The 24,898-nt window shown below is 37.1% G+C and overlaps 1 protein-coding gene across 1 annotated transcript in view; it reads right to left on the bottom strand.

Annotated features, from left to right (window-relative positions):
• Positions 1-21,274, bottom strand: part of LOC108681239 (FMRFamide receptor-like) — a gene marked incomplete at its 5' end in the record, with an annotated part of 30,184 nt that extends 8,910 nt beyond the window's left edge. Inside the window, 2 exons of the mRNA XM_018170252.2 lie at positions 16,524-16,685; positions 20,886-21,274. Coding sequence (XP_018025741.1) covers positions 16,524-16,685; positions 20,886-21,274 — 551 coding nt within the window. The remainder of the gene's footprint in view (positions 1-16,523; positions 16,686-20,885) is intronic.
• Between the last annotated feature and the right edge of the window lie 3,624 nt (positions 21,275-24,898).

Raw genomic sequence — 24,898 nt, 5'->3', positions numbered from 1 at the left:
CATGTTAACTTCGAGCCGACTGGGCGCTCCTCAATATCTGGAATACTGTTCAAGTCCTCATCTGTGAACACACTGCTGAAGAACGGATTAAGAACGTTAGCCTTGCCCTCATCAGAGGAAATCTTTCGTTGGTCTACTTTCAAATCAGATATACCGTTCTTTGACTTACACTTCGAACTAGCGAATTGAAATAATCTTAGAATTATTCCTGTCATCTTTGCATGTTTTGATAAATCTAGACGCTCGAGAGATCATAAATAAAGCCAGTCTGTGTTACCGTCAGTCTTATCAGGATTATTTATGAATAAGTTAGAGACATTACTGATCTTAGGGAACATCCGGACTTTCTTTATGAAGCTCTTCTTAATTGAAGCGAAGACTCCGCAAAGCTTGATTGAATCTATCATGACACTGGCATGCAAAAATTAGCTCTTACATGCTATCGATGAGCATTAACATTGAATGTATCAAGCTGTTGATAAGCATTAAGATTGAATCCAACATGCTGTTGATAAGCATTAAGATTGAATCTATCAAGCTATTGATAAGCATTAAGATTGAATCTAACATGCTGTTGATAAGCATTAAGATTGAATCTAACAAGTTGTTTTTAGGCATTAAGATTAAATCTAATGTGCTGTTGATACGCATTAAGAGTGAATCTAACATGCTGTTGATAAAATAATTGTGATATAAAATGCCGTTGATAAGCATTAAGACTGAATCTAACATGCTGTTGACAAGCATTAAGATTGAATCTAACATGCTGTTGACATGCATTAAGATTGAATCTAACATGCTGTTGACAAGCATTGAGATTGAATCTAACATGCTGTTGAGAAGCATTATGAGTGAATCTATACAGTGATGATATGCACTGTGAATGAATATAGCATGTCGGCGTTTGCGTATTGAATTACTTTTTGCCAAATATTAGCACACATCGTGCGCTTATTAGCAAATATTATGCGCAAGATTTCTTGCTTTTCGCGTAATATTAGCCCAGATAGTGTGTGATGTAGCTCCTACAGTAATACGTTGGTTGTAATATTAGCCTCGATAGTGTGTGATCTAGCTCCTACAGTAATACGTTGGTTGTAATATTAGCTCTGATGGTGTGTGATGTAGCTCCTGCAGTAATACGTTGGTTGTAATATTAGCTCCGATGGTGTGTGATGTAGCTCCTGCAGTAATACGTTGGTCGTAATATTAGCTCCGATGGTGTGATGTAGCTCCTGCAGTAATACGTTGGTTGTAATATTAGCCCCGATAGTGTGTGATGTAGCTCCTTCATTAATACTTTGGTCGTAACATTATCCCATTTTCCATTCCGGAGTGATGCATTATTACGAACATATTTATTTAATGAATCGGTAAATGCCTTTTATTTTTAATCGGTTTTGATATAATCATTTTAAATTTTATCAGCTCGAATTGTTGTGAAGCGTGACTATTCGACCGAGAAATAAATGATGCATTTCCAATTAAGATCCCAGGCACTGTACTGGCTGAGCTGCACCGAGCGAAAAGTGATCGCTTCGTCAAACATTTATTCAGAAAATATCGTCCTGTGTTTTGTGAAAAGAATGTAATGAATAATTACCATCATTTAAGCTTTATTTTGAAATTTAAATATAATTCTGGTGCTCTAAATGAGATACATCTCAATTTGCCTGAAAAATACCAACTGAAGTACAATACACTTCGTTAAATAATAAAAAATATATAGCTCCTTTACGTAGACTTCGATGCAAATTAAAAGTTTCCAAGTGTGTTGCGTGCAAGCGTAGCTGGATAATTGGATAATAAATTTTTTGTTTATTTCAAAAGGAAGTTTGAGAATTGATGTTTAGTTTTGCTGAAATACAGTACAGTTGCTATTAACATTGGAGCGTTTATAAGCAATACATATTGTGTCGGGATGTTATTGTGTCGGGATGTTATTGTGTCGGGATGTTATTGTGTCAGGATGTTATTGTGTCAGGATGTTATTGTGTCAGGATGTTATTGTTTCGGGATGTTATTCTAAGTTGAAAATTTTATTTTTAATTTAGGAAATTCGCAACATATTGAAAAAATTAAACTCATTCAAAATTCAAAGCTGAAGTAAAAACTTATGGCAACATGATCTACATTTGTTCGAACGAGTTTCTCTGTACCTAACAAGGCTTTTGTTTACAGTTCATCTTGATGTCATCTTAGGTTTTTTTTCAAATCCCTGACAACACCGTGCACACCTGGTGCTGTCGTCGCAACTACGAGACTTGCAAGCAGTAAAGAAAACTGCCAACATTGAGAATATCATTGAGGAACAAATAAAATAATTACAATCAAGAATCCTTCCAAGGAAATGCAATTCAAAATGAAAAGCTATCTTTGACATAGCACGTCAAATTACTGAACTGCTCGAATAGTCCCGCTCATGCCAAAACTCTTTTGCTCCCAGGGCAACTTTGGAAGCAATTTTCGCGACGAAGTTTGGGCTTCATTGACTTGAAGTTCGCAAGCAATCGTATATCGAGAGTAGAAATTGAACTGCACAATTTGCTTTAAATTTTGTTAACTAAAAACAGCCTTCAGCGACCAAAATTTTGTGCGCATTAATTACGATTTTGAAGATCAACGTTAATTTTTTTTAACTGTTACGATGTTTGACGATTGTGGACGATTTTTGGCGTCCAATTACGATTTCGGCAGATCATTGCGCCTTCTTGAGCGAGCACGAACGGCCACTGTCGGGCTTGATTTCCTCTAATCCCCTTTTTATGAAGGCATTATTAAAGAAACGCCCCTGGGTTCGTTCCTCGATCGACTCAAATTAGTTGAGGATCGCGGACAGAAAAGATATTTTCATCTAGATAAACGAAGACATAATTTCTGGGATAGAGAAAAAATTCACGGAGGAACAGTCCAAATCAATGTCAAATTCCGTAATGTAACATCAGCTACGAAGAATTTCGTAAATGGGATCAAGAAGGGAAATGAAAGTATTGTATCGCGCTATAAATTGCAGATTAAACAATAATTAAATTATTTCAGTGCCTGCAGCATCTATTCACGTGACATGTTTAATGGAATCAATTTAAGATTAAATACCGGTAAGGGTTTCTTCTCTGATCCATTCGTAATAACTAGCTGAGATAATATTATTTTTATCTTCTTCGTTATAGTTTGAATATCACTTCACGTAGGGACGAAAATATCGCTAAGTGAAAATTACAGTTGAACATCAGAAAGGCAATTTGCATGTTCTCCTCTTGTGATAACTGCACGCAATAAGTAGCTATGTTTATACTCAGCATTCAGCCACAGGACAAAAATACGTTGGCCAAGAAATTTGAGGAGATGAAAGTAAAGAATGTCAGGACCCAGACGTCAGCTAATGGCGATCGTCAGAAGATGGATGGCGGCTGCCCTATCAATAGGTGCATGTCGCTCCATAGCAAACATACCTCCATTCTATACCAGTTTTTTTAGCTTGCTTGACACGTTACATTACGGAACGGAAGGCTGGGGGAATGGCCTTATTGAAAATTAAGGTCCCTATGGAACATAATATGGATAACGGTAATTGATTGGTGAAAGCTACTAGTTTTATTATTAATACGTCAACATAATACAGAATACAGCGTTGGGAAAAAAATCTTTCCTTATTCTGCATCCGGCTCGCATTAATGATAATTTTTAATGATATTCACAAGTTCGATTACATCTGAAACATCATCAGTATGAGAGTTAAGATAGAGAAATTGTTGCGTTTGAACACAAAAAAAGTTGTAATTGAGACAGTATAACAATTTCCCTTCATTTCAGGTTGAGGAATGGTCCAGACAAAAAATGTCGATGATTCAAACGAGTTTTTGCTGTTTATCATAATATTATTTTATGATCATAAATTACGTGTGTTAACAATTTTCCTTCTGTGGCATAGATCGCACGACTACATTATTTAATTGGCCCATCAACACATCAAGTGAAGCAAGTAAAAAACCGGCAAATAAAGCTCGCAAATTTATCGGTAAGTTCAAATAAGCCGGTGCAATGGAGTCCAACTGAACACGTCTCTGTATATATGTTCAGAAGGTACTCGAATGCTCGTTACAGTCTCCGTAGACTTGAGTAAGGTTAAGTAAGACACGCTTAAGTTTAGCTTTCTCAAGATGAAATTAGATCTTGAGCACATTTGAAAAAAAGTATTTAACATGCAATGTGGACGAACGAAGGCCTAAATACGAAAAGAAGGCCTAAAGAAGAACGAATTCACTTGACTATAATTAGCAGCATGATTTCATCTTGGGAATCTGAAAGATAATACATTTTACCCTAGGTAAGTTTACTTTGTGAAGAATTCCAATGAGTCGAAGACTTATTTTGCGTACAGCAAAATATAGAATCCATGTTCAGTGAAAATCGAGTCTAAATTAAAATATTTACGAAGAAGTAGTTTAGATAAAATAAAATATGAAAATTCTTATGATAAAGAAGAACTTTGTTATCAACAGTCATCTTCTATTCAGCTGCGTCCTTGATTGCGTTTGCAAGCAAAATAGTTATTAATTGGTTGTAAGAAGTTGATCCAGTTAATTAGCTTTTACGATTAAAATAATAAGTACGATCAAACTAAGATCGAATTTTACTACTTGATTTTTCATATATATTTGAACTTATATATATACTACAATTGTTTTGATTATTTTTTAAGACCTCCTCGTTCAGTACTCCTGACTGTACTGAACGTGGAGGTGAGAATGACAAGGACTCCTGACTGACTGTACTGAACGTGGAGGTGAGAATGACAAGGACTGCTGACTGACTGACTGTACTGAACGTGGAGGTGAGAATGACAAGGACTGCTGACTGACTGACTGTACTGAACGTGGAGGTGAGAATGGCAAGGACTCCTGACTGACTGACTGTACTGAACGTGGAGGTGAGAATGGCAAGGACTCCTGACTGACTGACTGTACTGAACGTGGAGGTGAGAATGGTAGAGACTCCTGACTGACTGTACTGAATTAAGTAAACACATAGATCAAAATATCCTGGCTTGTTGTTTTACTGGACGAATTACTTTAATATTAGAATGTTTAAAATGTGCAAACTATTTGGTGGAGTCTACCACAAGTAACAATAAGAACTGTGCATGATTTTCTCATTAATTTGAACATCTGAAGTGGAAGGTAAAATTATATACGTATCTCTCAACAGCGTAATATGTTACTTAAAATGGGTCTTCTATGGTTCTCCATATGATGTTCCAACGTCAACAAACACAGCAAAGTTGAAACGCTCCGATATATTCCTCAGCAACGACCGAAAATAGAATGATTTCCAATTTTCCCCATAGGGTTAATTTATAATTCAATTTACCCTAAGAGAGTAATTTATTTTTCATGTTGTTCCCGCTACACGTGTTGCTTCCAGTAACTCAGGCGTATTCGCTTTACGTTGCTTGCTCCCTGAAAAAATACATCATTCAGTGCAAATGCAAATGCACTCGAATAAAAACAAGCTTCGAATGAAAATTTTCGTTCAGTTCGTGCCTCCTCGATAGCACGCGATACCTTGAATAATTTGAAATTTTACAAAGAATTCAGCGTCAGAGTTCGACGAACGGAACGGCAGATAACTTCAACTAAAGGACGATTTTTTAGTGATGCGTAATTAGTAGATTGTGCACGGCTTGATTATATCAGATCAGCACAATGCTGTTGTGGGAGAGCTTCCAACATTTGCCTAGTGATAACCGATGTAGTTTTGGCTCTGCTGCTGCAAGATTCAATGTTGTTGTCGGGGAAACTAACGTAAGCCCGACCGTAACATACGGGATCGTCCCGTAACTTGTAGTTAGTAAGTAACGTTAGTCCATTCTTCTCATTTATATCAGTCAATCACCAGCGAGCGTCCATTTCACATGTCAACTATTCAATCTGTGTCTCGTCATTCATATGCCTATCTATACTTAATTGTCCGTCATGTGTAAATAAACCATTCTAAACCATCGCCGACTTATAGAACCTGGGTTTATTCCATTGTATAGCAAGCCCTATACCATCCGCCACAGTTGTTAAATTAAAAGATGGTTGCTTGCTTGGAGTCCTGAGTTTTTTTGGACGCTTTCAGGGTGGAATTTCATGAACAAAGAAATGATTGATGTCGAGCGAACGTTACTTATAATGATGTAACCGGGAACACAAGCACCCAAACCCTCCTACCACTACGAAAAAATCCTAAAACCACATAGAAGGGGGGTTACTTTCGACTTATGAGTCAAAACAAAGCCAAAAATGCCAGACATATACAGCAAATATATGCACAGACTAACATTAAAAGAGAGAACGAGTATGACTACAAAATTAATATTACATCGGTCACCGGCACGAACCCTGAGAAAGATAGCGAGCTGCACTGCTTAATTGAACGTCGAAAATGCAGCGTCGTGAGTCACTGACCAATTTCACGGAAAGCTTTTCCTGAGAAAATTCACAGGAAGCCTGTGCATTCATGTGCCTTGGAAGTTTGGATTTGAATTATTTCAGATAGCTTGCACCGTTTGCTCGTTACACTCGTAAACAGGCATACCAAACAGACATTGTTTCGTATACAACCAAACAGATGATTTTTATAGCTTGAGCTAAAATCCAACTTCAATTTTTTTCTAATTTGTCACAAATCAGAATCTGATTTTTTAATATTTAAACTTGACTGTGAGAGATGGAAAGCCCAATTGATATTCGAGTTGTTAACATAACCTGCTTTCAATGAGCGATTGTCGTGAAATACACAACTGTCATACGGTTACAACGGTAAATGTCAAAACAACCTGATATATACGACTGTCTTTCGATGTATGAATCCTCTGCAGTTCAAAATCATCGTACAATTCCACGTAAGTATCTAATTATCGAAGATTGTAAAATTTACGCCAGTCGTGAAAATTGCTAGCGTGCAATTTACGACCATTGCACCATTACCGCAGATAGTGCAACGTAAAAGCAACACATAATCCGAGAGAAACGTCCTCCATTAAAATGGTTTTGGCCGCAATGCATTCAGTCGTTGCTTTACCCTCTTCAAAACTGCGCGTCAAAACTTCACAGCGATAACAGCGTTGAAAGTCAGGCAGATAATCACGCAGAATGCGAGTAGCTTACGCTCAACTGGCATTCAGCTATTCATTTTTAGGGAAGCTTCGCCAAAACTTCGCTACTGAAGGCAACATTAAATTGAATAAACATTGTATTTCGTACAACTCAGGCGTTTTAACTTTGCGCTGCTTGCTCGCTGAAAAATTAATGATGGAATCAGTTGAAGAATAAATAACGGTAAGGTTATTAATATTAAGTAATGCGCAGCTTGCTTTCTGAAAGTCAGTTTCCATTAAATATAAAATTATAAATTTTGAGAGAGAATTATTTTTTGACACAGAGCGACCTAGAAATTCTATAGATTAATGAAGTATTATTAAAGCGACAGCAAGTTTGTGTTAAGTATTATTCAATGCACTGCCCATAATTTCATTGAACATTTCTCAGTGAAGATGAGAACAGAGCGAGCGTTCATGGCGCCCACGCAGCAGCCATCACTCCCTCAGCTCAAGCAGGCCTTCTCAGGTCACCAGTGATAATAATCAGAGAAATGTAGGGGCCATGCTAACACATTGGATAGTTACGTGCTGGTCAGGTACTGGTCACTACGAGTCACGTACTATAGTCACGTACTATAGTCACGTGGTAGTCACGCACTAGTCACGCACTAGTCACGTACTAGTCACGTACTAGTCCCGTACTAGTCCCGTACTAGTCACGTACTAGTCACGCACTAGTCACGCACTAGTCCCGCACTAGTCACGCACTAGTCACGTACTAGTCGCGTACTAGTCACGTACTGGTCACGTAGTAGTCATGTGCTAAAATCGTAGGTACTGTAGTCACGTAACAGTCAACAACTAGTCACGTATTAGTCACTTACTACTCACGTACTAGTCACTTATTAGCGACGTATATTAGTCACGTATACTAGTCATGTACTAGTCACGAAGCAGTCACTTACTAGTCACGTTCTAGTCACGTTCTAGTCGTTTACTAGTCATGTATACTAGTCACGAAGTAGTCACTTACTAGTCATGTAGTAGTCACGGACTAGTCATGTACTAGTTACTCACTAGTCACTGACTAGTCACAGTCGCGTATACCGGTCACGTAATTAGTCACTCAGTAGTTACATACTATAGTCACGCATTAGTCGCGTTCTTAAGCGACTGACATTTTCCGAAGTCGAAGATATTTCTTACACAGAATGTAAGACGAAACTAAAGCTTTTGAAAGTAATTTTCATATAGTTCAATATCCGTTTCAAGTTTGCAAACCTAGCCTTGTGTGTCTGTAGGTATCTACTAATCATCCTTGTATTCTCTTATATAAATAAATCAAGCCATAGCAGTGATGGGAAACGAAGGTCAAAGTTCAAAAAATGAATTTTCAATTGCATATGATTGGATTTGTGATCGAACTTGCATAAATAAAAACTTTTGCCAAACTAACAATATATACGTTCGTATTGATTTTCTAAATAAGAATATTATGTATTTGAGGAATAGAGTTGAATTCTTAATAGAATAGAAGGAGGAATGCCGAAATATAATTTAGGTGGAGATAACTACTATTATATGATATAAATTGACTATTTATCAAGAGTTGAATTATATTATGGAAATTGATGATGTATGACAGAAAACCTTAAATATCGAACGTAATTTTAAATAACAGCCTTAAAATTTAACTTCCATGACATGAACTCGTGTTCAATCGAGCGTACTTTACTTATGCCGATGATGAAGCATATCTCAGTTTCTATTAATCGAGAGATGTAAACTGATATTTAACTAAGGGCTCTCCAGCGCTTGCGTGAGTCAGCAATTAGCTTTAACCATCAGTATTGATCCTGAGGATTTAGCCTTAGTCAAAGGGTTTTATCCCTGCGATCTGCGGAGCCTTAAGTGGTGCACGTGATCAGACTCACAAGCACGGATTATAAGGAGATAAGGAATGTAGTGGATACGTAGCGTTGAAGGGTGCGTGAGATAATGAATGTAGTGAATACGTAGCGTTGAAGGGTACGTGGGATAATAAATGTAGTGGATACGTAGCGTTGAAGGGTACGTGGGATAATAAATGTAGTGGATACGTAGCGTTTTGAAGGGTACGTGGGATAATGAATGTAGTGAATACGTAGCGTTGAAGGGTACCTGAGATACCGAATGTAGTGGATACGTAGCGTTGAAGGGTACCTGAGATACCGAATGCGGTGGATACGTGGCGTTGAAGGGTACGTGAAATGATGAATGTAGTGGATACGTAGCGTTGAAGGGTACTTGAGATACCGAATGTAGTGGATACGTAGCGTTGAAGGGTACGTGGGATAATGAATGTAGTGAATACGTAGCGTTGAAGGGTATCTGAGATACCAAGTACCGTGGGTTTATTTTTATTTAAAAATGAAATTGAAAAATTTTCAAAACTAGAATTTTCAGATTCCTTATATCGCAATCAAGGCCTTTTAACTGAATCACACGAATTGAGGAAAATCAGAAAGCGGAATTCTGTGTATAAATGAAAAGAGAATATAATCGATTCGCACACCGTAAATGGACAACGAACCTCATTGTATTGTAGGAGAAGAGATTTTGAAGCACCGAGAAGCACTCCACAATAAAATTTCCCCTCCGACTAAGAAAAGGAAAAGTGACAGCGGAAAACTTCAGAAGTCGTCGAAGTGAAGAATTGAGTTGTTTGTAGAGGTGTCGTTGCATGAGCTTTAGTAACGACCTACCCTACATGAGCAGAATCGGTTTTTAGAAATGAAAAAACATTGCTCACAAGTATTAGGTTTCCGCGTGATGTGCTGGATAAATACGAAACTTTGTATATTTTGCCTCAACGACGCATCTTGCAAAGATCGGATGCAAGGCGTAAGCGGTCTTATCGTATTGACTAAAAAAACATGATAGCAGTATGCCTCACTGTTGAACATTCGAGAGCAGCATGCTTCAAGGTTAAAAAATATGAGGGCAGCATGCCTCACTGCTACAAAATATGAGAGCAGCATGCCTCATTATTAGAAAATATGAGAGCTGCATGTCGTTTATGCTAAGAAAAAAATAGAGACGAATACCTCTTTGTTTATATATTGGAGGTTTAGAAAATTTAAAGTTTGAGACTGCAAGAAAGTTACAACGCGGCGGAGGTTAGGTTATTGTTTAACTTTTTCGTGCAATATCGTCGCGAATAATTATTAAAAAGCCAACGTATAGCAATACTTTTATGAATATTCTAGGCATGTAGTATTAATGAAAATTTTCTTAAATTTGAGAAGAATGCATTAGGAAGGGCATCCAAGGTAATAAACCCTTTAAGAGATAATCAAATATTCTTAAAAGATTTATAAATGAATCATGAAATAGTTTAGTAGACTGGAAGGTCTGTTTCAAATTCTACGATATAATAGGACCGGTGTCCTGGGCATCTTTTGAGGGAGGCAAAGCATACAGACAAATTTTTTTAGAATACTGGAGTAGCGCGCTTTAAAACTCGCAAACACAAAAGCTGGCTTAGAGCGAAAAATCGTACATTTTTCTCCCAAGATACTCGAAAATGCTCACTGCTCTACCATATGTGATGGTATACGTGGCAGTGCTCACTGCTCTACCATATGTGATGGTATACGTGGCAGTGCTCACTGCTCTACCATATGTGATCGAGGAGATACTTGCTTAATAATTATAAAAATTCCGCACTGAAACGGCATTTAAACTCTTCATACATATTGACAAACAGATACCTGTCCAGTCTGAGTATTGTTCAGTTAGTGAGGCTTTCAAAAACATGATTGAAATGTCGAGTGTTATACTTAAGGCTACATGAGTGGCTATATTCATTTATATTCAAATTTCACCATTAGTTTAATTCCAATTTCTCCGATCAGACTTCATAGTCAAATTTGAGACTGTCAGATCATCGATTCATGAGAGAGGCAAGAAATTTCAGTACAAATCCCAAGCCTAAATGCTTAAGTTGGAGTTGAAGTGAAGAGACCCGCTGACCTGATCTGATTCTAACATCGGGACCAGGACAGAAGTCCATCAGACACTATTTGAACGGGACCAGGACAGAAGTCCATCAGACACTTTTTGAACGGGACCAGGACAGAAGTCCTTCAGATTCAGTGAGCGGGACCAGAACAGAATTCCATCAGACTCAATGATCGGGACCAGCTCTGAGGTCCCTCAGATTCAATGATCTTCACAGGGATTCAGATATATCAGACGCAATGGTCTTCACCGGATCTGACCCACTTCCCTAACAAAATTTAGAGTCGTCCCAGCTTCTGGTAATAAAAATCAGAAGATACCGCATCCGTAAATTTTTACTGGGAATTCAGACCCAATGATCTTCACCGAGTCTGTGGTTCATCAGACCCAATGATCGGGCAAACAGGGCTGCAGCCGATCATTTCTTATGCTGTTAGTGCCGCTTTTCTTCCCATGCGCTCCCAATTGGCTATCGTCGGAGCGTCTCTGAAAACTTAGGCTTTACTACTGAACAACGTCGTCTTTGAGAGTTCTATTATTTTTATGTAAAGTTGAAGGATAATTTTTTTAAACATTCCTGAAGAAACAGATAAAAAGATTAAACATTTAGCGCCTATTCGACATCATGATATCATTTCTAATGATGCCATTTTCAACAGAATGGTTTAGGTTTGAGCAACAGAGGGTAGGAGTGGGCACTGGAAACTTTCTTACATATGAAAAACAACTGAAAAAAATGTAATCAGTATTTTAAACTGACTTCCAAATTCATGCACCAATATAACTTGCATTTAAGGGCATTTGCACGATACTGATTGGTATCATTCGATAATCCACGTTGACTCTGTTCAATAGTTATAATCACACGAAATTGAATTTATACTAATCATTTTAACATTTTCAAGAATTTCCGTAATATTGCAATGATATAATGACAAATAATAAATCTATACAATAAATTCCTCAACTGATAAAAGACCATCTCAATGAGAGCATCGAATGCAATCAAAACGAGACGGCTCAATAATGTAGAAATTTTAGACACATTTCTACGAGAAGTCGAACTGAGGCGAGACATGCAGGCGAGGTTAATTAAGTTCTTGCCCTACAATTGCCGGCCGTCCGCATTCATTACCCAAACTTGCCAGACAACAACTTTTGAGCCTGAAATTGCCGTCATTTTTGCTAACTGCAAACGGCCTACACGGCTGTCTGGGTCATAGGAATATATGAGATGCAATAATGGTTAAAGCGAGTTACCAAAACCGCCTTGAGTCGCTTTGTAACTCTGTTCTAAAATTCCACAGGTCGTTTTAGAACATCATTGAATTACTTACGAAAGGCCGGGGCCAGCATTTTTAGCTGGGTAGTTTCGGGAAGAAGCTTCTATAGTTAAAGACGGTAAAGATGGCAGTCAGGCTCCTATAGTTTAGAAGCCCCCAGCCTTTCAGCATTGTTTATGTACAAAATATCCTTCATAATTCATGTATAGTTTCAAAATACCAGCATTACACGCTGCAGCGGCTCTGACTTCTAAACCACATCAAACACCAGAAAACTTTACATAGGTACTGTATATCTATGGGAATTTCTCTCACAAGTATCCAATAGGAAATAATGTTTTTGCTTTCTTCAGTAGCGTCAGCGACTAAAACCAAAAAATATTTTTTCCAAAAAACAAAAATAAACGAAATAATTTCAATTTAATTACGATATGAACTGTACTGACCAAGAGCCATCAAAAATACTCTAGTGTGTATACATATGAGCCGCAAAGAATGAGCACCAGACAATCAACCAGTCCATGGGGGCTGAGATAAATATCGTAGTGATGTTATTGTCTGACTACAACAAATGCTCGTCAACTCCCTTGTTCACTTTACGATCCTGATTTCCGCTCTCTAAAGGGTGTTTGTAATAACTGAACTTTCTCCTGTATAGCTTCTCATCATGATTTCTATTCCCTAATTGATACATAAACCCTTGTATAATTTATAATCATGATTTCCGTTCCTTATATGGTGTTTGCAATGACTGAACTTTCCCTTGTTCTGCTTCTAATCCTGATTTCTTTTCCTAATGCTATTTCTAGTCCGTGAAGCGGAATCATACAGGGAATTGTGTCGCTGATCGTTGTCGGCCGAGGGACCGAGAGAACAATCGCTCGATTTTCCTCGATTAGCTAGTCGTGAAAGATTGCATAATTGTTGAGACGTCTATTCGATTGTTTGCGAGTGCTCGTTGCACAAACAAACAAACAAACAAACGTTTGTGTTCTCGAAGAATTTCTATACATAGACACATAAGTTCTAGAGTCTTTATGGTCGTAGTGCTCAAATCGAATACACTCCATGAGACACTACATGTCCGTAGGACTGATACGTCCTTTTGCCTGGCCAAAATGGGTAAACTTGATCCACACATATTTTTAAAAATTCATCGTTTTTTGGACAAAGTTTTACTCTTCTCATTGAGTGAACGACAAAGAACCGAATCTATTTGTGCTACATTAATATAAACTTTTCCTGTGATGCTATCTAGAGACGATGGCTCAAAGAATGACTAGAAGTGTCATAAAAAGAATGGTCCTGATATGGTGAACTCCGAATACGACGACGAATAAGATATTTGTCAGCGTTAAAAATAATGGATTAAATAACAAATTTTTCTATAAACTGCGACCATAATATGAGTTTTTTTTTGCAGCGTGATAGCCTTAAATTTCGATCTCAACGAGAGGTGGTAACACAAAGCGATCATTTACAGCATGTGTTTCATTATTCCTGGTTATTATGAATGATTCGTTTCAATAATATTGTTGCAAATCTGTATCGTGGCAGAAAACTGTATCTTAACCTAATTGCCACCATATTTATTCAGGTAACAACCGCAAGCAATATTAAATTAACGGTCTTCATATATGACTTAAGTTAAATCAATTTAATAAATATTTATAAAATTTTGTGTGTTTGAAGCCTGGCACCGTAACATATAGGGGCTGTTGGGGCGCGTATCCAGGATACATATTGTGCCGGCAGTAGAGTTCATTTTGGACACCTGGAATCGAAACCTAAAGATACATATAGGTACACTCTGAAAAATGAACGGATACGTAATATTGCCCAAAAGTAGGTAACGCATTCTATACTTAACATACATACTTTCATACATACAGCACGAGCAGTGGACGATAGTAGCACAGATATGCCCTAGCAGGGCTACACCTGGTCAGTGCGACCCACGCAAGAATAATACATGTATCACTATTGGGACAAAGTCTCACTCAATTCTCTGAGTGCGAGACACTCAGGAGAGACTCAGACGCCGAGGCAACGATTAGCGGCCGCAGCCTCGCTCCATTACTCAGGCGTCAAGTGCGCATCGCTGCTTTGTAGGAGACCGAGGCGCTCATCTAGTAGCGCTCTAGAGTGCCTCTAGCACCTGTCAATATATAGGCACTCTGAGCTATAGGAGACCGAGGCGCTCCTAATCTAGAAGCACTCTAGAGTGCCTCTAGCACCTGTTAATATGTGGGCACTCTGAGCTATTGGACACAGAGGTGCTCCTCGTCTAGAAGCGCTCTAGAGTGCCTCTAGCGCCTGTCAATATATAGGCACTCTGAGCTATAGGAGACCGAGGCGCTCCTCATCTAGAAGCGCTCTAGAGTGACTCAGCACCTGTCAATATGTGGCACTCTGAACTATAGGCCACCGAGCCTTATCTAGCCTTGGCGCCTGTCAACGGCTGGGCACTCAGAGCTGCATTTTGGGTTGCATGAATGGGAAATATAGTTTAAAGAACATGAATTCTTTTTCAACTATAAATATAACATAATTTGCTAGTATATTAAATATTTGTGAAAAATTTGCTGAAATTACATGGTGTTTGAAAAATTGAATGACTATAGGAGTTTTATTGGCATTATGACTCAAAAACTCACGCCAGTTATTGGCAAATATAGTTTGAAAATACTCAAGGATTGGCCGACGGATTTTAAAACGTTTTAATGAATAAAGTAATTTTCTGATGGGTCTATCAAAATTCCATTTGTTTTCGAGAGAATACAGTCCCTGGTTTTTCCCAATATAAACTGACTTTCTATACCATGTCCGACAAGTAAGCATTCGAGCTGACCATTTAAATGGTTACGGAAGTGAATCTACTTAAATTGTTGAATACATCGTCGGCATCGGAGAAAATAATCTAATAATGTAAGAGATGGGAGAAGAACGATACTGGACCCTACTAAAGAGGGATCTATATATATATATATTCTAGCACTAACTAGACTTCGAAGAATTCCAGTCATTAGGATACCTCGCGAAATTTTGAAATGTTATGCAGCAAGGCATTGAGAATCATTATTTTCAGCGAGAGCATTCTGACTTACGAGCATTGTACATTGATAGCATATACTTTTCGAGCCAATAAGTGCAGTCAGACAGTGTATAAATTCACTTGTATTTGTAAAAATATATATTTTATTTGTGATATTCGTGAAAAAATGTCAACAAAACTGAGAGATAGCAAAATTATCGAGGCTTATAAGATCTTTAACGGCATCAACCAAAGCTCACGCGGTGCAACCACAGTCGAGAAAAGAGACTTACTTAACATGATTTATTCAACAGAACAAAATAAACATATCGAATAAACAATAGACACGCCATAGATACATTGGTGTGACTATGGTAAATTCCCATCGACATATGTAGTACATGAGCAAGAAGTTACACCGTCACTATTTAGGATACTCCTCCACAAGGTCCACTCACTCTTCCTCTAAGTGAGTTACCCTCTTCAATTATTTAAGGTGAGCGACACCTTTCAACTGAGCAGATGCACGTAACAAACTAAAAGCGCTTGAACATCGGACAAATCCACTTACGCAGTAGAGCTGTTTGTGACTTTATTGAGCGTAAAATGTCTGCCTGACAGAAATGTTAACAATTTTCATGCGATCATTGCAGGCATGGAGCGGGCAAAACAGGCCTGAGAATCCGTTGTCGAAGTTTTTTGAAACATTTTCCTTTAATGCCTGAGATGGAATAATAAAATTAATTTTTTTCTGATAGCTAAAACATATTTTACGAAACAAAACGCTTACGTTCTTTGTGTCGTAAAATAAAGTAAATGAAACGATGCCCACGGATATTACTAATAAATCTCTTGACGAGAGAAGAATCGAGGCGCATCTGAGCTCCTGCTTCATTTCCCGTTACGAGGCAGAAAATGATTGCCCTAACTCTTTGATGATATTTGTCAAGGCGAAAGTTACGGAAAAAGAAAAAAAATTTTACTCGAATTTTTCTGTAGCCGGCGCAGCTGAATTATCGATCTTAAAAACGAACACCTAATTTCCATACCACTTTTATTCATTCCCTGCAGATAAGCCATTTTTTTTCAGATAAACAATCAAGATAGACAGGCTCACCTGCTTGTAGATGAAGGCATTGAAGACCAGCAGACTGATGAAGGGTAGAAGGTACATCACTAGGAGGTACATCCACGTGATGTAGACTTGGATGTAGGACGCGTGGCCTCGTAGTTCCGTCATCACCACCGTCGTGAACTCCACCCCATCCACGTTGCAGTTCTGGGTGGAGGACGTTTTGTGCTGTTAAGCTAATATTTATATTAAATAGGCTAAAATTGATGCAAATTGAATGAAATTTACTGGATCTAGTTTTAAAAATCTTCCTTACTTCAACAAGACTTCACGGTATACAAAATTTATCGAAATTTTTTGGTTTTAATGTAAAAATTTTCTTCGCTCAAATTTCAAAAGGTCGTGAACGGCTCTACTGCACACGTCAATGAATCACTAAGTCGCATTTTAATAACTAATTGTGTCAGAATCTCAATTCAAGATATCGGTAATATTCAACATAAAATTTCAAATCAGTTTATAAGGTCCAAGGGTTTCAAGGGCAAGTGAACTCTAAAGATAGACACGGATAAGATGTAAACAGAAGGAATCTAAGAGCAACAGTTGATGAGCACAGCGTTTAGACTAGTCATCAAGACTAGTTCACAAGTCTTGATCTCTCATCGCGTCTAATCGGGACTAGTAAACAACGTAAGTGAATTTCTCGAGAGAAATTCAAGGGAGTTTAACTGACGTCTTCCATCAACAGGGCGCTGGAGGGAATTACATCTTTAAGTGAATTTTCGATTGTGTGACGTGATCCTGATGAATTTATTTTATCCTCAAGTTTTTCAATGATTTCTAATAAGATTTAGTTCGCATTTAAAGTACATATCACTTGTCAGATTTTAAGGGGGCAAATGCGTAAATAAAGAAATTCATGAATTAAGCGATATTACCGTAACTTTATACACAAATGTTAAAGACTTATAAAAGCATCTTTCGTTCGTATCTAATTTTTGAATGAATGAAAGAAAACGTGAAGAGAATGCCTTTTTTATCAGTTGCAATTTTATTCAGTTGTATAATTAAAATCATGAAAAAATTGTATTATATTCAAAATACAAAAATCTATTGACTCATGCGATTCATTTAAAAAATTATGATTGATGATTTTTTCAGGATTTTTGATTTTCAATCTACGCACTCCTCTTCAAAAAATAATAATAATAAATAAAATAAACATAAATAAATATAGAAATATAAGATAATAAAATATAATAGAATAGAATAAAAAATGAAAAAACTATGTAAATAAAATAAACTAAACTAAAATAAAATAAATCATAAAAATCTTTCGTTCCGGCCTATCTTATTTAAAAAATAAATGTCCAAAGAAAGAACTTTCAAAGTTCATAGGTCATAACAAATCAAATAACGAGTCTTTCGTTGTTGTAGCCCTTGAATAATAGGAGTTATCAACTTTAAAATTGGAAATAGTAATTGTTCAGAAGAGAGGAATTACAAACCATGTTCAAATAAAAGTACAGGTTGCAAAAATTGCTTGGCACTGTATCTCTCACATCGCCTTTTAATCGTACAATCTTGCACGTGATATCATTACGAGAAACAATTTTGTCTAATTTAACTTGAATAATTTTATACAAACATAATTTTTTCGACGAATTTGCGAACCGAATGTCAGAAAATTTTCTCTGTTTACAAGTTAGACACTCGAGTGCAAACTGAGGGATGCACTGCAACACAAGATAACATCGAGCAACACAAGATAATATTGAGCAACACAAGATAACATTGAGCAACGCAAGATATTATCGAGCAACACAAAATAACATTGAGCAACACAAGATAACATCGAGCAACACAAGATAACATCGAGCAACACAAGATATCATCGAGCAACACAAGATAACATTGAGCAACACAAGAGAACATCGAGCAACACAAGATAACATTGAGCAACACAAGATAACATTGAGCAACACAAGATAACATTGAGCAACACAAGATAACATTGAGCAACACAAGATAACATTGAGCAACACAAAATAACATTGAGCAACACAAGATAACATTGAGCAACACAAAATATTATCGAGCAACACAAGATAACATCGAGAAACACAAGTTTACATCGAGCAACACAAGATAACATCGAGCAACACAAGATAACATCGAGAAACACAAGATAACATTGAGCAACACAAGATAACATTGAGCAACACAAGATAACATTGAGCAACACAAGATAACATTGAGCAACACAAGATAACATTGAGCAACACAAGACAACATCGAGCAACACAAGATAACATCGAGCAACACAAGATAACATCGAACAACGCAAGATAACATCGAGAAACACAAGATAACAACACAACCATCAAGTAATGGAAAATACTGCAGCAGCAACAGAATATTCCATTAACAACAAAACACTTTTCAATGCATGTTAGACTTCAGCTCAACAATAACTGAATTTTCTTCAATGTTGAAAACCGTATGAAAACATTGCGTGAAATTCAAAACGCTTCCTGAAAAGGGAAATTCTCATGCGAAAGTATGCTTCTGTACCTACGTCCAAAAGCAAATCGTTTCAACTGAAAGTTCAAGTTTAACTTTCGAAACTTTTTTTTACTTATTTGAATTTTTACCTACGACTTGTGTTTTTTTTGTTGATTTCTGCAGGATGAAGTTTCTGTATTACCAAGCCAATCAGACATTTTTGATTGTGAAGATTTTAAGGTAAAAATATTTAATATAACTAAACTAGAATAAAAGTTTTTATTTCCCATGAGACATCGAAGCTGTTCTTTTATTTGAATCAGCGTTGGAAACCACAAAGAACAATTATTCCAGCCATTATTATAACAACGGCCACAGGAATAAAGTGCATATCAAAGGAGTGTATATTCCAGGAAGTTCAAAGCCAAGCCATCCTTCAGATGATTCCTTAAAGCGTCTCCCATTATAACCTGTACTTTTATTTGAACTAGTTTGTCATTCGTCTCTCCTGAACAATTACTATTTCCAATTTTTAAAGTTAATAACTCCTATTATTCTAGGACTACAACAACGAAAGACTTGCTATTTGATTTGTTATGCAAATACCTGCATGAGGCATTGATAGTTTATGATAGTTTCAAAGTCTCATATTCAACTAAATATAACAAGTCACGTCACCAATAATACGGATTGGTTGGTTGAAAATTTAAGCATGACCGCATTCCAATACGAATAAGCTCTTCTAATTTCCTATTTCTCAACGAAATGCGTAAAGCAGTTACAACTCAGAACAGATCTTGAACATTAGCTCCATTTTAATATAATATTTTCTATATATAAGAAAATATTTTATTTTCATATATTTTATTTTCATATAATATGTCAAAGATTCCATTTAAGCGTTTTTTGACCTCTTTCGGTCAAAGCTGCCCTCTCGCTTTGAGAATCTCGGTGGTAAATTCCTTGCCGAAATGTAGCATACATTGCCTCCTATGCCAAGACGAGCTCTGCATGGGAGCAATAATCTCTTGGCCGCCATATTGCCGCGCGCTGGGCAAACTCGCGGCTTTGAGGAGTTGCATTGAAGACGCTTTAAGGAATCATCTGAAGGATGGCTTGCCTTTGAACTTCCTGGTATATACACTCCTTTGATATGCACTTTATTCTTGTGGCCGTTGTTATAATGGCTGGAATAATTGTTCTTTGTGGTTTCCAACGCGAGGCTTTAGATATTTTCCATTTATGTTGGTAAACGTTGGTCAAGTTCCTTAATTGCTAGAAGTTGCATTTCCGCAGTTTAGTGCAGGAAATTTACATCGGATGCACTATCAAGCTTCGATTAATTTCAAAGAGAAACATCGCTGATGAACGGAAACTCTATTTCAGAAATGTTTACTGAATAATAAATTGTCGGGGTTCATAATTTTTTCAAAATAGTAAGTGATATCTGCATCTTCCGAAGCGGTTAGAAGCGGTATCGCCGTAGCGTTACGTTTCATGACTTTAAGACACCATTTACGAGAAGAAAAATGAAGCATAAAATGGCTTATATATCACAATTGCGGGACGGTTAAATAATTTCAACCATTGAATCTCTTATAGGCGATAGTAAAAGTTTTGGTCTGGTAAGGGACGTTCTTTTTCAAGTGGCTTTTAGTTTCTACTGTGAGAATGTTTAAAGATAATAAGATACTGAGATAATAATAAGATAATAAGAATATTTAAGAAAATAAGATATTGAGATAATTATAACATAATAAGAATATTTAATATAATGAGATAATAAGATAGTGAGATAATAATAAGATAATAAGAATGTGTAAGATAATAAGAATGTTTAAAATAATAAGATAATATCTTATAAACACTCTGAAATAAATGATTAAAGGTCTCAACGCTCACCTTGTACGTGACCTCAGCGAATCTTGGTATATTGTAGAGCAGCGAGAAGACTGCCACGGCCACGACGTACAGCCTCGCCCGACCGTACGTACATAAAGTTAAAGCCTTCATGGGATGGCACACCGCCACGTATCTCTCGACCGTGACCGTGACCGTGAGGTACACTGATCCTGTCTGTGCCACGATACCCAGAGGGTAGGCTACCAACGTAACCCACGGGAAGACATCCCTCTGGTACCACTGTAGGAGGCCGGTGAACTCTGAGATGGCGGTCACCCCGAACATCAAGATGGATGTGATGAGAAGGATGCTGTCGAACGTCGCCAGGCCCACGAAGCAGCAGTTGATGGATGACCGCATGTTCGGTCTGTTGGAGATCAGGGGGAATTCTTCAGTGGAAATAAATTGGTGAAGTCATGAAATCAATTTCCTGTCAATTGAACAGGTGTGGAAATTTGTGTTGCCCGAAATTCATCAACACGAATTTTTTTACACAAAAAATTGACCGTCCTTAATCTAATTCTATACTTGCTGTGGAAATAACATCGGTATAAACACTAGTAAATTCATAAATAATAAGAAAGTTTTGTAAAGTTTGGCCAGGCTACCTGCACTAAATATTTAAACATCTTCGCCGGCCGCTCGGCGGCCCCCGACAAGATGCTAGGCATAATCTTCCCTTTATATTACTTAAGGCGAAGAAAAGTTCATGAAAATCAAATAAATCGAAAAAAATAATTTACAATAATTTCGTATACTATATTTATATATAGTATCAAATAAAAAATTATGATAATAAATTCTGATAATAAAAAACAGTTAATTTCATTAGAAAATAATAATATATTTTAATTATGAACCAACAAATGTTTTTATTTGAAGTTTGAAACACATTGGGGGTTTCATGTCCATAGGTTAATGTCATATAGCTGAGCTGAACAATTTGTTTAATAGCCATATTATTGATGTGATCTCAACTGATGGCATGGAGGGAGACACATGCGAAGAAAATTACTCAGAAAATATAAAGTTGACAAATTTCACAACATGAGCTAAAAACATTTATGAAATAACTAGAGTTACTGTTCATTTATGCGAAGTAAATTTAAATATTCATGAAATTTCTATCTGTAACTTAATAGAATCAGTAAAGTTTCAAATTTTGAGAGCTGAAAATCATTTTACCAACGCGTCGAACGCGTCAGACCATCACGTCACAATCAAGATGCGAGGAAAAATCCACAGCTCCATTAGGGCCTCGATCAGACGTGGGAAAAAATAATGATGATGATGATGTTGATCATCAATAAGACGTGCGGGCATCTCGGTGAGCTGAGAGTGAAGCAAGATGGTGAGGGGATATAACGATTTTGTGATTTAAGACGTCGAGTCCGCGTAAAGCTTTTGAATTTTGAATTTGAAAATAGTACGTTCTTAATTTTGGCTGCAAGATCACGTTCATGATCTCTAACAGCAAGATCACGTTCATGATCTCTAACAGCAAGATCACGTTCATGATCTCTAACAACAAGANTCTAGATGTGTATAAGAGACAGCTCTAACAGCAAGATCACGTTCATGATCTTAACAGCAAGATCACGTTCATGATCTTAACAGCAAGATCACGTTCATGATCTCTAACAGCAAGATCACGTTCATGTTCTCTAACAGCAAGAACACGTTCATGATTCCTAACAGCAAGATCACGTTCATGATCTCTAACAACGAGATCACGTACTTAGATATCGTCTTCACGGTAAATGAAAAATACATAATGTCACGTCTTCACCATGAGTAGCAATAATTACTCGTCTTCACTTATAACAGCAGCGAGGTACAATGCTGAATTGTGAGGCTGGCCTATGAAGAAAAGACGCCACACCAACAACAATACCATTTATGGTAGGCTCATCGTCGGCTAAAAGGCCTCATAGGCCGCAATAAATTGTGAAGAAGACTCCATCCACAATATTACAAAACCACCATGAGTGAAATTATATTTTTGTACAGGTGCAATAAATTTATACGCAAATTGAATGAAAATATCAATTAAGACCACATCCATAGAACTCTTCTATACTTCCAACGATGAACCTCATAAAACTTAAATTATATTTTGATGAAAATTCATTTTTATACAGCCTAACATTTAAATATTAAAAATAACACCAGTAAAAAATAAATAACATCCGTTGTTAGGAAAATATGGAATTCCTCCGACTCTAAAAAAATGAGAAGTTCGTCAACAATGCCAAGTTCCTTAATAAAATTGCGCAGTTCCTTAATAAAATTTCATAAGTTGGGCTCGAGTTGTTGATCAAAGTTGTGTGGTGACGTAAGATTATTTTTATGACGTGCGGAGGGGAATGACGGGAAGGGGGTGAAGGGGATGGGTGTGAAGGGGAAGGGGGTGAAGGGGAAGGGGGTGAAGGGGAAGGGGGTAAATGGGAAGGGGTGAAGAAGAAGGGGAGTGAAGGTGAAGAGGAAGGGGTGAAGGGGATAGGGGTGAAGGGGATGGGGGTGACGGGGAAGAGGGTGAAGGGGAAGGGGTTGAAATGGAAAGGGATGAAAAGGAAAGGGTTAAAGTTAAAGAGGGTAAGGGGGTCGTGCAAAAACTTTCAACTTTTTAAATAATATTTATTTCGACAAATAATAACACTGCAAGTCAAAATTAGAAAATTTAAATTAATGGAGAGGTGTTAGTGTTCATAATGGTTGTCGCTCAAATTTAAAGTTAGAGCGAAGTTAATAAATCTGCTGCGACTCTCATAAAAATAAGATACGGTAGAACTTGATAGGCCTGATTACTTTTGTGGGACAGGAAGCATACATCCTTCACTGAGAAACATGCTAATATCCTTCCATATAAAAAGGTGAATATTGGTGCTCAAGATTTAATATATCATGAACAACAATAATTCAGGTAGCACTGGTAAATTTGAAACTTTATTAAGACTATTTATCAGCGGAAAGTTTTTAAGGAAATAATATGTGAGTCACTTAATTCTGAAAATGAATAAAAAACTACTGGAAATTGTTTATAATGAAGTTAATTAGCGTAGATAATAGTATCGTCTGTTCTTTTGAATTTTAATTATTGGATATTTGAATTATTTGTAATTGTTCGAAAGGTCTTCTCTTTTCGCTCTATTTGAAAAAAATTTGCTCCTGGAACAGCTCGTGTAGCAGCCAATCCTTTCTTATTTGCTCTGATGTCTCAAAAAAGTATACATAAAGAAGCTGGATATTGATGAAGGCGTCGGGATAAAATTAGAGGTTATTCTTCAATATGATCCGCTACACAGACGCGGGATAAAATTGATTTATTTGGTTAGATCTTCTTATGTAAATTGGCGTGATCAAATGGACGGGCGGGAGGAGCTTCTGTTGGGACTGGCCGTGGAAGAGCCTTCGAGCTGGCGTCGGGGATTGGTTCAATGGATTGATCAATTCGATTAAGCAAACAGGATTTATTTGCTTAAAAATCTGTTTGATTTGAGCAATGGATTGACAAGAATTCTATTTTGGACAAAGGAATATGCCGTTCGTGACATATACCGGCCCAACTATTCCGGCCATTAAATACTATTTACCTTAAGCAGCAAATGCTTAAGCATTATATGCTTGTAAGTAAATAAATGCTTGCAAGTAAGAATGTAAATACTTGTAAGTAAGTAAATGCCTTAAGCAGTAAATGCTTGCCCAGCTGCAATAAATGCTATTTACCATAAATATTATTTATCGTAAATACTATTTACCTTAAGTCGAAGAATATATTAAACATGACAAATTGTATTCGTACCTGAAGGCCTGGTAACGACCGTACGGCCATAATCTAAAGAGTTAAAATATTTTAAGATTGAAATTTGTTTGGTTCTGTCCCTCAACCAAACCCTTGCTCCGACCCTCGCTAAAACCCCACCCAGACCTTCAACCTAACCCTTACACAGATCTTTCGATAATCTGGGTGAGGGTCAGGTGAAGATCTGGGTGAGGGTCAGGTGAAGATCTGG

Source organism: Hyalella azteca, unplaced genomic scaffold (assembly GCF_000764305.2).
Source record: "Hyalella azteca isolate HAZT.00-mixed unplaced genomic scaffold, Hazt_2.0.2 contig12153, whole genome shotgun sequence".
Taxonomy (NCBI): domain Eukaryota; kingdom Metazoa; phylum Arthropoda; class Malacostraca; order Amphipoda; family Hyalellidae; genus Hyalella; species Hyalella azteca.
The sequence above is the reverse complement of the archived record's forward strand: the minus strand, read 5'-3'. Positions and strand labels throughout refer to the sequence as shown.